Source organism: Argiope bruennichi, chromosome 3 (assembly GCF_947563725.1).
Source record: "Argiope bruennichi chromosome 3, qqArgBrue1.1, whole genome shotgun sequence".
NCBI lineage: Eukaryota > Metazoa > Arthropoda > Arachnida > Araneae > Araneidae > Argiope > Argiope bruennichi.
The window spans coordinates 118,080,539-118,093,725 of record NC_079153.1 but is presented as its reverse complement, the minus strand read 5'-3'; the positions used below and the strand labels follow the sequence as shown (position 1 = coordinate 118,093,725).

General features: G+C 33.4%; 1 protein-coding gene across 2 annotated transcripts in view; it reads left to right on the top strand.

The window, feature by feature from the left end:
* Positions 1–13,187, top strand: part of LOC129964104 (uncharacterized) — a 46,385-nt gene that overhangs the window by 31,310 nt on the left and 1,888 nt on the right. For both annotated transcript variants that reach the window (XM_056078785.1, XM_056078786.1), the window contains exon 3: positions 11,664–11,826. In XM_056078785.1, coding sequence (XP_055934760.1) covers positions 11,664–11,826 — 163 coding nt within the window. The remainder of the gene's footprint in view (positions 1–11,663; positions 11,827–13,187) is intronic.

Below are 13,187 nucleotides of genomic sequence, written 5' to 3'. Positions count from 1 at the left end.
AGCAAAGTTTTTTTTTATACATTCGTCTGATAAATTTTTTAACTATGGAAAAAAAAAATGAAATTAGTATGTCAGAAAAAACACCCACAAAGCGGTTAAATAAATAATCTAAATATTAGATTGTTATTCAGATATAAACTCGTGTCTTTTAAACGCCTGAGTCAGTTTTTAGATAATACTGTTATTGCTAAATATCCCGTTTTAACTGTCTAATACTAGTTACTAATATTATGGTGCTTATTCATGGTAACTTTTTCCTATTCTTTCATATTAGTAAGTCGAGCAAATCATCTATATATAATTTTAAGTTACAGTACACTCCCGAGTATCCGGCTTCCATACTATCCAGCCTAGTTTTCTATTTTATGATTAATGCAAGACTTTGCATTGGTAATGCATGTGCAAAATACAAGTTGTGACAGAAAAAGAGCAGCGTTCTGCTCGTTGTTCATTGTTTCGTCAGCGTGTAAGGGACCTAAATTGTTGCTGATGTTCCTGATTATAATTGCATAGTGTGTACAGGATTCGTTAATTGTTCTTAGGATGTTTTAAATATTTTTTTTAAGTGTGTCACAGTGAAGATTTCAAAATGGGTGAAAAACGAAAAAAAAAAAGTTGGAGTGACTATGGAGAAGAAATTACGCGCTATATAGCTAGATTCTGGTATTATTGGCAACTGCTTCTGTGATTCACTGGGCCGCGTTCACAATCTGCTTGGCTTGAAATAAATGGAGGGTTAAGTACTCAATGATTCCGTCCCATTCGGCCATACCTTCCTCTACATTATGCCAGATACTCGGGAGTGTATTGTAATTTAATTTAAAAGTTTTAAAAGGACACTTTTATTAGTAAATTTTAAAAAAAGATAGACTTTTAGCCTATGTAACATAGATACAGTAGTTTCAATTGCACACAACAGATAAAAATGAAATGAAAAATATTAATATTTTAAAGCGGAAGTGATTGATTTATTTTATTTCTATCATAAATTCTCCAAAAATAATAGTTAAAATGTTTATATTATTACTTCAAAAATTCTTTTTAAAACGCTTGAAAACAGCATTTGCTTGTAGTATATCTGGATGAACTAACGTGCAAGTACATTTTTTAAATGTATTTTACGAAGAACGAATATTTCACTGCGATTAGTTCACTGAAAACGTGATATCTCAAGAATCTATACTACTATTATAAATGTGAAAGTTTGGATGGATGGACGTTTGTTAGTCAATCACGCCAGAACGGCTGAACGGAATTGGATAAAATTCAGCACAGAGATAGATTATAGTCTGGAATAGGACATAGGCTACTATTTGTTCCGGTTAATTGAGTGGTTAATTTTTTATTAATTAAAAACTAACTTTCCCGCCAAAAGTCTTTGTTTCCCGGCCGCCAAATGAGTAGGGCTTCAGTTGTTTTTCTTTCGCACGCTAAAGAGGCTAGGCGTAATATGTTTTCGATCGATTATTTCAAATGATTCTGTTCGTTTTCTTAGTGTTTGATTAAATTAAAAATTTAAATTTAATTAATTATTAAATTAAAATTAAAATTTGTTAATTAATCGATCTTTCGGATTCATTCTGAAGCACTTTTAAATTAAAATAAAAGAGAATAAAGGAAATTAAAAATTTCTAATCTGCATTGCGTTACCCTAACTGGTGTGGAAAATTCACGCATTTGCGTTACGTCAACTGGTGTTGAAAATTCACGCATGCGCAATGTTTTCTGATTGTTGACAACTATATTTCATTTTAAAAGTTTAAAAATTATGTGCATTATACTGTTGCGGCTATCTCAAACTCGATTGATAAATGAAATAGACTTGATTTGATTTTAAAGAAATACGGACCATAAACTGCGGCCGGGGAGTTCTTTCGCATCAGTGCATGTTAATAGTATGGGACGAGTGCACAATGTCACACAAGCATGCACTAGAGGCATTAAATCACAACCTGCAGGACATCCGCGGCAACCAGGCGGTGATGGGCGGCGTTGTCGTTTTGCGTACAGACGATTTTAGACAGACACTGCCTATTATTGAGAGGGCCACACCGGCCGGTGGATGAAATAAACGCATTTCTCAAGGCGTCGCCTCTGTGGTCTAGGACTGAAAAGCTCGATCTTATGTGCAACATGCGCGTCCAACTGTACAACAACCACGAATCAGGTGTCTTTGCAAATAAGATTCTGCATATTGGAGAAGGTCGTCTAGAAACGGATGCAGATTGGATAATTCTATTTTCAGAAGATGTTTCCTATCCAGTGGCTATAGAAGACGAACTAATCATGCAAGTTTTTCCCAATTTGGAGGTTAATATAAATAATGAAGAGTGGTTATGTAAGAGGGCAGTGCTGTCGCCAAAGAACAAGTGAGGCAATAAAATAAACAAAAGATTTTTTAGACATGATCGTCGGAAATTCAAAACTGTACACATCCATAGAAACTGTGATGGGTAATGATGATAGTACTGCCTACCCGTTGAATTTCTCAACTCCCCAGAGTTAACAGGTGTACCTTCGCATAAACTGGAGCATTATTACAGGAGCTGCTAAAGGAGACAGCGTTTTGATTCCCCGCACATCTGCTATTCCAAACATCTTGCCATTTTATTTCAAGAGGTTGCAATTTCCATTAAAATTGGCTTTTACAGTGACGATCAACAAATCCCAGGGCCAAACCAAGGCTTAATGTTGTATACATTATGCCTTGGTTTGGCCCCTTTTATTCTAATAAAAATTTATTTTTATTAGAATAAAAATAAATGTTGAAATTTTCCCGTAGGTCTTTCTCAATCAGTTACTTGATTATATCATATCAGACTCTGCTTTCAACAGCATTATAATGATACGGTTTGATATCAGACCGTCAGTTCTCATACATACACATCAAAATTTCCACGCGAATGAAGTCGTGGGTAATAGCTAGTAATTCAAAAAAAAAAAAAAAAATTAATGAAATTTGTTATGCATATATAAAAAACCTTGCGGGTGTAACAGACTATTAATTTTGAAATAGCTTAAATTAATCATGTTTAACAGTCACTTTCAGTACAAAACATAGAGAAATTTTGACGGAAAAAAAATCATTAAAAGCAACTTCAAATGTTCATAAAAAATTATTTTTAAAAATATTTTGAGATTTCATACATTAATTATTTTGAGATTACACTGAGATTGAGAAAAATATATGTAAAAAAATATAAAAAAATAGTTTTTTCATTATTATTATTATTTACATATGCAGTTAACGCTGAAAATGTTACTAAAATTTCTTCAATTAAGCAGTCCCCCCCCAAAAAAAAACTAATGGTAATATTGTTTTCCTAATCCTGATCTTATAATCGCAAAAATATAGGGAGTCCGAGAATTGTTGGAAACTGTAAAAAAATTAATAAGAAAATAACAAATGATGTTCCAACTATGAATTTTTTTAAAGTGAAAGTACATACTTAAAAGTTATTTTTTCAGGTTGGTAACTTGCCTATTTGATGATCTAGGGGGGCGTAAATTACTGAAAACGGTGAAGTAGTTTATAACCCTTATTTGTAAAAATATTAATGCTTTAAGAAAAATAAAAGCTTGAAAATGTAAGAAATTTTATATTCTTTAATTTGATATAATCGTGCAGTTTGAAAACTGAGGAGTTTTTAAGATATTCAAGAAAAACTAAAATGGGCAGAAGAAAAACATCGCTGCAACATCGGTATCAATGTTTGTAGAGGGTGTTGCCAAATTCGAACGATAAATTCAAAGCGGGGAAAGCAGGCATTAAAGAGATAAAAAATTACCAGAAAACATTGGGTCGCAGTTAACGTTTTCCAGTGAAGATCGCAAAAACAGAAGTTGAAAAGACAATGAGTCTGGCGAAGAGAATGGCTCTATAAATGCGAGGATTAGGAACAAAGTAATCGAGAAGAAAAGTCCTTCTCGAATCAAGAGTTTTCATGCGTTCAAAGAAAATAAAAGCAGTGAGCAAGTCATCATTAATGAGCATTGCAGAATTGATGGTCGTTATACTTCATTCGCAAACAACATGTGAGATTTCACGAATGCAACTAAAATGTGCTGGTGCACCATCATGCGTTAATCAAATGTTCTGGCGTACAATTGTCGGTGCTCCCTGCAGTAAATCCAGAGGAACGTGCTGCAAGAAAACAAGGTACTTTGCGCCGCTGAGGCGTTCGGCAGAAGATACGTTCCCAATAGACGATCCTACCCAGATGTTAATATTAAACCTGTGTTGCACGTTCGACAAGATAGAGATGAGTGGATTTTCGAATGACCAATTATGCGCGCTTTGTGCGTGTTGCAATCGCTTTCTCACGTAAAGCAGGCTTCATCTGAGAATAAAACTAGCCGAAAAGTGCCAAACATCCAGCGTGAGAACTCCACGCGATTTGCGATTTTCTCTGAAAAACGTTAATTGCAATGCAATATTTTTTGGTAATTTTTTTATCTCTTTAATGCCTACTATCCCCGCTCTGAATTTTTTCTTTCGAATTTGACAACACACTCTGCAAACATCGGTACCGATGCTTTCTTGCGTCCATTTTAGGTTTTCTTGAATATCTTAAAAATTCCTCAGTTTTCAAACTACACGTTTATATCAAATTAAAGAATATAAAATTCCTTACATTTTCAAGCTTTTATTTTTCTTAAAGCATTAATATTTTTGCAAATAAGGGTTATAAACTACTTTTCCGTTTTCAGTAATTTACGCTCCCTTAGATCATCAAATCTCCAAGTTACCAGTTACTTTCTTATTAATTTTTTACTGTTTCGAACAATTCTCGAACTTCCTATATTTTAGCGATTTTTACCCACTAAACGTCGTTTGGGACCATATATTGTATGGTGATTCTTTATCCCCTTGATGCCTACTATCAGCACTTTGAATTTATCGGTCGAATTCGGCAACATCCTATATATATATATATGTAGGACTCAGAAATCACTACTATTTTAGAACGCACATTTAATTACATTTAGGATATATATACATTAACATAAAAGAATTGAACATTCAGTAGATTTCGTCGAATACGTCGCGTCTCGTCTTTCGTCCAGATCCGTCTGATCTGACACGTCTTTACTCTCGTCCAGATCCGTCTGATCTGACACGTCTTCACTCTCGTCCAGATCCGTCTGATCTGACACGTCTTTACTCCCGTCCAGATCCGTCTGATCTGCCCTCCGTCTAACCAGCGTCAACTCGGTCTAACAACCAGCAGATGGCGCTCGTCACTACATTCGGCGATCCTGACGTCTCTTTCGTCCTCGAAAGTTAAAGTAGAAAAATCTGAAAGAATAAAAAAAAGAAAACAGTATCTGGATAAAATAATAAACATTTTTTTTTTTTTTTTTTTTTAGTTTGAAGACCATGCTTTCATGAAATCGGCTGCTGTGGAAGTTGTATTTGGTCCGTCATGACATCCAACTTTTTCCACGTCATAGCGATCCTTAGGTTTAACCTTAACAATCCGATATGGTCCATGAAACTTTGGTCTTAGTCCAGTTCCAAACTGCGTCCGTTGTATGGCCACTAATTCACCAAGTTTGTAGATGCGCGCCACTTTTCTTCGTTTGTTGAAACTTTTCCGATTCTCTTCTTGCATCTTCAAAATATTTTCCCTTGCTTCTTCTCTCATATTATTTCGATCTTCCATCATTGCTTTTGTGTATTCTTCTTCCAATATTTCCTTTAAATGTAAATCAGTTGTATCTTTTAATTTTACACCAGTTAAAAGCTCAAACGGGGTAAACTTTGTACTCCTCGAAACAGTACTGTTGATAATTTTCTGCACTGATGAAACATGTTTATACCATTTGGTAGGGTCTGTTATTGAGAGTTTTGATAAAATGGGTATTAAAATTCTATGCATTATTTCAATTTGCCCATTTCCGCGAGGAATTCCAGTGCTAATTTTGAAATGTTCAATATTTTCATCCTGACAGTATGTTTCAAATTCTTTTGAGGTAAAAGCAGACAAGAATAATAACAGACAGAGGTTCACTCTGTCTGTTATTATTCTTGTCGGATTTCCAAAAGTATATTGTTGAAGCTTAAGTTTAGTTATTGCATCCTGAGTAGATGTTGATTTAACCGGATACAACCAGACAAATTTTGTAAAAGCGTCGACTATTGAAAAAATATGCTGCTAGTTCTTATTTGTAGAAGGCATAGGGCCAATGAAATCTATGTGATATGTACTTAAACGCAAATTTTCTTTTGGGATGGGGTTAAGGAAACCTTCACCTTTCCCACGTTTCTTATTACAAAGAATACACTCCACGCAATTGGCAATCACACTTTCTATTTTTGACCTCAACTTTGGTATGTAAAATTCTTGCTTTAAAATTTCTTCTGTCTTAGCCACAGCGTAATGTCCTTTATTGTGAATTTCTCGAATAATTTCTCTTTGTAATGCTTCTGGGACTATGAGCAATTCTCTACCATTATCGTATTTGTATAAAACTCCATTTCTCACAATGTGTTCACCGTCTTCTTGTTTATCTATCAAAGCTTTCAATTTCTTAAGGAATTCGTCCTGATTTTGAGCATTGGCTATTCTAGTGGTCACTTCACTATATGAAAGAGTAACAACAAGTACTGCGTTTCGACTAAGAGAATCTACGTGTGCCATTTGTTTTCCTGATCTGTGAACAATTTGGTAATCAAATTCCTCTAACTGTAAAGCCCATCTTGCAACTTTTGGTGTAAGATCTCTTTTACTCATAGTTTGTTGAAAAGCGGAACAATCAGTCACAATTTTAAATTTAGAACCCAGTAAATAATGTCTAAATTTTTTTAACGCTTCGATCACAGCCAAAACTTCTAATTCATAGCTACTATATTTTTCTTGTTGTGGAGATGTTTTTCGACTAAAATAATGAATAGGATAAAACTTACTGTCGGTTCCCTGTTGCAGCAGCACTGCTCCGAACCCCTGACTGCTAGCATCTGTATGAAGTTCTAAAACTGATCCCTGTTGATAGAGATGCAAAATTGGCTCCTGAGTTAAAATATCTTTCAGTTTTTGAAAAGCTTCCTTTTGTTCAGATTCAAACTTAAATGCAATGTCTTTTCTTAGTAGATCACTAAGCGGTTTTGCGATTTTTGAATAGTGGGGTATGAATTTCCGAAAATAACTAGTAAGGCCTAAAAAGCTTTGTACTTGTTTAACAGTTTGTGGTTGTGGAAATTTTTTTACAGCTACCGTTTTAGATACAGAGGGCTGTATAGTTCCGTTTTGGATTCTATAGCCTAAAAATTCTATTTGTGGTTTTAAAAACTGACACTTCTTAAAATTAAACTCCAAACCGTACTCTGATGCAACCTGTAGAACACGTTGTAATTTTTCTAGCCCTTCTTCCTCGGTTTTGGATGGTATAATAATGTCGTCCATATAAATCAGTACAGTTCCATCTAGCATCAAATTCCTGAATATCACATTAATGTAACGCTGAAATACACTCGGACTATTGGAAAGTCCAAATGGTACTTTAAGAAATTCCCACTGCCCATGATGTGTTACAAAAGACGTAAATTTTGTGCTATCTTTCTCTACGTCTACATGAAAAAATCCGTTTTTCAAGTCCAAAGTAGTAAATATTTTTGATTGCTCAAGTTTGTCTAGCAAATCTTCTATGAGGGGTAAAGGGTACCGATCTTTAATCATCTTTTTATTTAGCTTACGATAATCAATGCATAACCTATAACTGTCATCCTTCTTCTTACACAAAACCACGGGGGAAGAAAAATTTGAACTACTGGGTTTTATTATCCCTTCCTGTAACCATTTATCAATCTGAGTTTCAACGAATTTTTGTTCTTTAAAAGGCAGCCTTCGAGGGTTATGACTAATCGGAATATCATCGCTCAATATTATTTTCATTTGCAAATCCGTACTTTTTGTTTTGTTTGGCGAATACTTATTTAAAAGACGATTTATTTCCTGTCTCAACGGTTTTTTTACATGACTCATGTCGATTTCATCATAGTTTATCGAATCCGTTAAATGAATGAAGTATGGGAGAGGATGTGTATTTATTTTATTGCCAGTCTCAGCAAAAATAGGTGCCTGACTGTCTCTTTTCAGCTCCGAGGAACGTAGTGATACGACCTTGACCTCGTTTCTCACCAGCCGGGTGTAATTTATTTGGGCTCTTTTTTCATGAATGATAATTTGATTTTCTTGAAATGAAAAGCTTAGATTATTTAATACGTCCATGCCAATGATTATTTCGTTCGGCATTATTTCTAACACATACACATTAGTTGATATTACATATTCATCAATTAATGTATCACAATAAAAAAAACCCTAGAGGAATAATGCTATCTCCACTTATACCAGCTAATTTCACATTATCAGTCATTAAATTAGGTTTACCAATTTTCAAATAAAAATCATAATTAATCATAGTAATATCACTTCCAGTATCAATTAATGCATCACAATTTACACCATTTATTTCAACATTTTTACTAAGCTTATTTACAGTTTTTGGAGAGTTACGAGTATATACTTTATTAGAGAGAGACACTTTAAAATCTCTTTGCGGGCAGTTACTGGCTTTGTGGCCAAAGTTACCACATTGGAAACATTTCAATCCTTTGTTTTTAAACTTGCAATTAGTTGATTTATGGCCAGTCTCATTACAATTAAAACATTTATTATTACTCTTGTTATAGTAATTATCATCAGCATAATTCTTTTGAGCACGAACGAACGGCAATGGTGAATTTTTAGCTTCTTTCGCGATATCAAATTTACTTCTGTTTTCGGAAACACGCCAATTTCTGTTTGTTTCCTTTTTAAGGTGACTTCGTGCGGCTTCATATTCGTCCAGTTTATTAACCAAATCTTCTACTTTCTTTATTTTGGGCAAATCGTCGAGAAAATGATCGCGTACGTCATTTGGTATTTTACTCTTTAACTGGTCAACGACCATTAGCTGCTTTAAATCTTCAAAATCGGTTATTTCTAAACAATTTATCCATTCCTCAAAAAAGTTATTCAGTTCTAAACCGAAATCCCGCCATGATGAAGAAGAATCTCGTTTGTGAGTAAAGAACTTCTGCCTGAGTTGTTCGGAAGTTAATTTAAATCTTTTAAGCAAGAGTTTTTTTATGTAATCATAGTCATTAGCTGATGGATCAGGTTCGCGAGCAATTAAATTGACTATATCCAATGGTAATAACCCGAGTAAATAAGAAATCCAGTTTTCTTTTGCAATGTTAGCCCTACTTATTTGTTTCTCAAATAACGAAAGGTAAACACTTATGTCTCCGCTATTATCATAATTCTTTAGCAATTTTAATATATCAGTCTTAGGCATATCTGAAACAGTTAAAGTATTTTCTCTACTTTTTAACTCAAGTTCTAACTTTTTCAAAGTATATTCACGCTCATTCTTTTCGGCTTTGGCCTTTTCGGCTTCGGCTTTTTCAGCATCTAACCTTTCGCGCTCCTGAATGATAGTTAAAAGTAAGTTTTTTACGAACTCTTCGTCATAGTCTTTCGACTCTGTTATCATTGTAACTAACTGTCGCACTTTGGCATCCTGTGGTGCCGTTAGTTCTAATTCGTCTACTAAAGTTAGTAAGTCGCTCTTTCGTGCTCGTGTAAGAAATGCCATACTTGAGAATAAATCAAAATTGTACTCACAATTTCTTCAACGTCGATCCACACTGCGTCAGTCCACAAGGAGTTGGTATCCAAAAGGTTTATTGTAGCACGTCAAATTGCTCTACGTCAAATTTCACTCCTGTTTGGCGCTTCTTTCGTCTATGTGCCGGTCTTCATTAAAATCTCGGCCGAACCCCCATATTTGTAGGACTCAGAAATCACTACTATTTTAGAACGCACATTTAATTACATTTAGGATATATATACATTAACATAAAAGAATTGAACATTCAGTAGATTTCGTCGAATACGTCGCGTCTCGTCTTTCGTCCAGATCCGTCTGATCTGACACGTCTTTACTCCCGTCCAGATCCGTCTGATCTGCCCTCCGTCTAACCAGCGTCAACTCGGTCTAACAACCAGCAGATGGCGCTCGCCAACAGGCGCTCGTCACTACATATATATATATATATATAATTTGCCTCTGAACCTAGTCGTACACCTTAAAATTGTTTAGTAAAAAATGTAAAAGAAATGAAGTAAATATTAATATCTTTTTTGGAATATGATCTCATTAATTTGGTAATTAAATAAATTAAATTTGATATGTAGTTTTAGTATCTGAAATATAGATTCTTAGCAAAGTTTAAATTAATCTGTCTAAGGATTGACTATCTGTCAGTCCATACTTTCGAATGCGTGCAATCGCGATAATTCAAAAACGGAACAAATAAGTGAAATTTGGTACACAATTTTGGCACCTAAAATGTAGATCTTTATTAAATTTCAAATCATATTCGTTAAAGGTTTGAGCATCGGTCGGACTGTAAATTCTCATGCACGTAAACGGGATAATTAAAAAAATGCATTGATTTAGATAAATAAAATTTAGTATGTGATTTTGTTGCTAAAATTTTCAATTCTGTAACAAATTTTGGTTTTAGTCAATCGAAATAAAGTAATAAAAAATGCAATTTTGGTTTTCTTTGTTATACTGCATATAACTCTTACGTGCAGAAATCTGTGAAAATAACAAGTTGAGCATTCGTGGCGTTCACGTTCTTTTTCAAGACTCACACTTCAACAGATGAGATTGAGGGGCGGTGTTTATAACATCTTTATTTGAAATGTGCGAGAAAGTTTTAAGGAAACATTATTGAGAATCTCCCCCCGGTTAGAGTTTTGTCTATCTAGCTGTGAACACGGTAACCCCAAAAACACTTGGAGCTAAATTCATGAAGTCTGATATGTGGTCCGTAAGCAGCGTTCATACGAGGCCAATTATTACGGTGGCCTCGTATGAACGCTGCCTACCTTAGGAAGATCATGTGACGCCAGTGGCAAGTAGTTGTCTTATCGGGACAACTACTTGCTATTGTCCCAATCATGTTTTCTGAATTGTTTACATTAGGGCAGTACCGAGACAATAGCAGAAACTTGCGTGCAATAACTGGCCTCGTGTGAACGTATCTATTAAGAATGTAAATATTAAGAATACTCTCAGATTTTCGGGAAAATTCATCCACGGGAAGTTTGCCTGTCTGTCAGAGTGTAAGTGAATACTATAATTAGAAAACGCAAAAAAAAAAAAAAAAAAAAAAAAAAAAAAAAACTTAGAGAGATAGAATTTAATTCATATTTTTAGTTTCAAAAATATAAATCGCTATCAAATCTTGAATGAGATCTATCAATGGGTCGATCGTTTGTACATTTTCATTCATGTAAAATACTATGATTCAAAAATACAATGACGTAGGTAAATGAATTTCGATATTTTAGAAATAAATAATGAAATCGACCATGTTTTGATCATGGTAGTTTACCTTTTAAAATTAAAAGATGTAATATCAGAGATCGATGTTACCATTTTGAATCTCATGTTAAAGTGAGAAATGTATTTGATCAGATACACAACGGCGTCTTGTGAGCAAATAAATTATGAATGAGCTTGTTCCATATTTTGAGAAAATATGTTAATATACAATGATATTTTCCTTGTGATATATGAAATTTTTTTCTTTCTTTTATTAGGCTTGGTCTCAAGAGAAAAAGCTATGGAAACTGGATGATGCTAAAAGAATTACCAAAGCTAAACACAGATTAATTACAGCTTTAAGGAGGAGTCCTATCATAGAAGTATTAAAAAAAGAATCAGCATATTACAGGTTTCGATTTACTCGTCCCGTTAAAACAGGTATTACTCATATTTCTTGCATATATGTTCTTAATTGTTTTTTCGATTACTAGAAAGAACGAGATACCAAAATAATGAGCAAAAACAAGAGAAATATTGAGTGGTACATACATTCCATTAAAATCCACAAAATAGGCCATTCATTGCTTATAGTTCTTGAACAATGAAGTGTCACATTTCATCCATTTTATATAATATAAAAAGTTGAGGCACTGGATATGGCATAGAGATACAGTTGCATGGATGACACAAACTTGGCAAGTTAGGATTTTTAAAATGATAATGTTTATAAGTTGGATACCATCTGTAAATTATGATACATATGATGCAAAAATTATTCAATAAACTCTAAAGAACCCAACACTGGATCAAAAGCAATTTAATTTGAAGAATAATTATTTCTTGGACAATAGGTACTTATCGAGAAAAGGTTTTCCAAAATTTTAATATTTTCCTATTAACTTCAGAGCAAAAATTTATTTTTACACCAATTTATAACAAAGTAGCTTTTTAATGATATCAATTTTGTTATTAAATTTTTCTAAATTTTTAAATATATTTTACAATTTTTTTTTGCTTTACTTAATTTTTTTAGACACTATGCTATATGATAACATGCAAGTAGCTATTTTATAATTATTGCAGGTAGTTATTATATAGTCATTCACGCATGCTTCAAAAAACATGATGCTCATTTTGAACATATCCTTATGTAAATAATGTGTTGTTCATCCGTACCAGCAGCTGCATTTCTAATAAAGCTATTATAAAGTATTTCTATAAAGTTAATTTTCCGTAAACCAGAAGTGATGTCCTACTTTTGCATTATTTAATTTATTTGAAAACTAGGCATTGTAGAAGATATGTTGCTAGATCAGTTTTTATGTAATCTAAACAATGATTCTTGAGCTGCATATTTTGATGAAAATCTAACTGATATCATGGGGAAAAAATAAAGCTCTGTAAAATTATAAATCTCTTCATAAATTTAGTAGAATAAAATACCACTGGTTTTATATACTTTAATTAAATAATGGAATCATATTGTAAAAAATATGAAGTAAAGAGTGTTGTTGAAAGAAAGAAATCAGTCGCAGTATTTGAATCCTAAGCATTTTTAATATGCTATATATTTGGATATGAGAGTGACAGGGTTGCCACTCAAGTTTGGGAAAAAAAATCCATGTTTTTTTTCTTGTACATATATTCAAATATGAGAAAATGCACGAATAGCTCTCATGTTCTAGTTATGATGGAATATGGTTTTAAGAAGTGGAAAAATCAGAGAAAGGAAGCATCCATTTAACATTATTCGAAATAATAGCATACTAAAAGAAGGTTTATATTTGCATTAAAAAAAG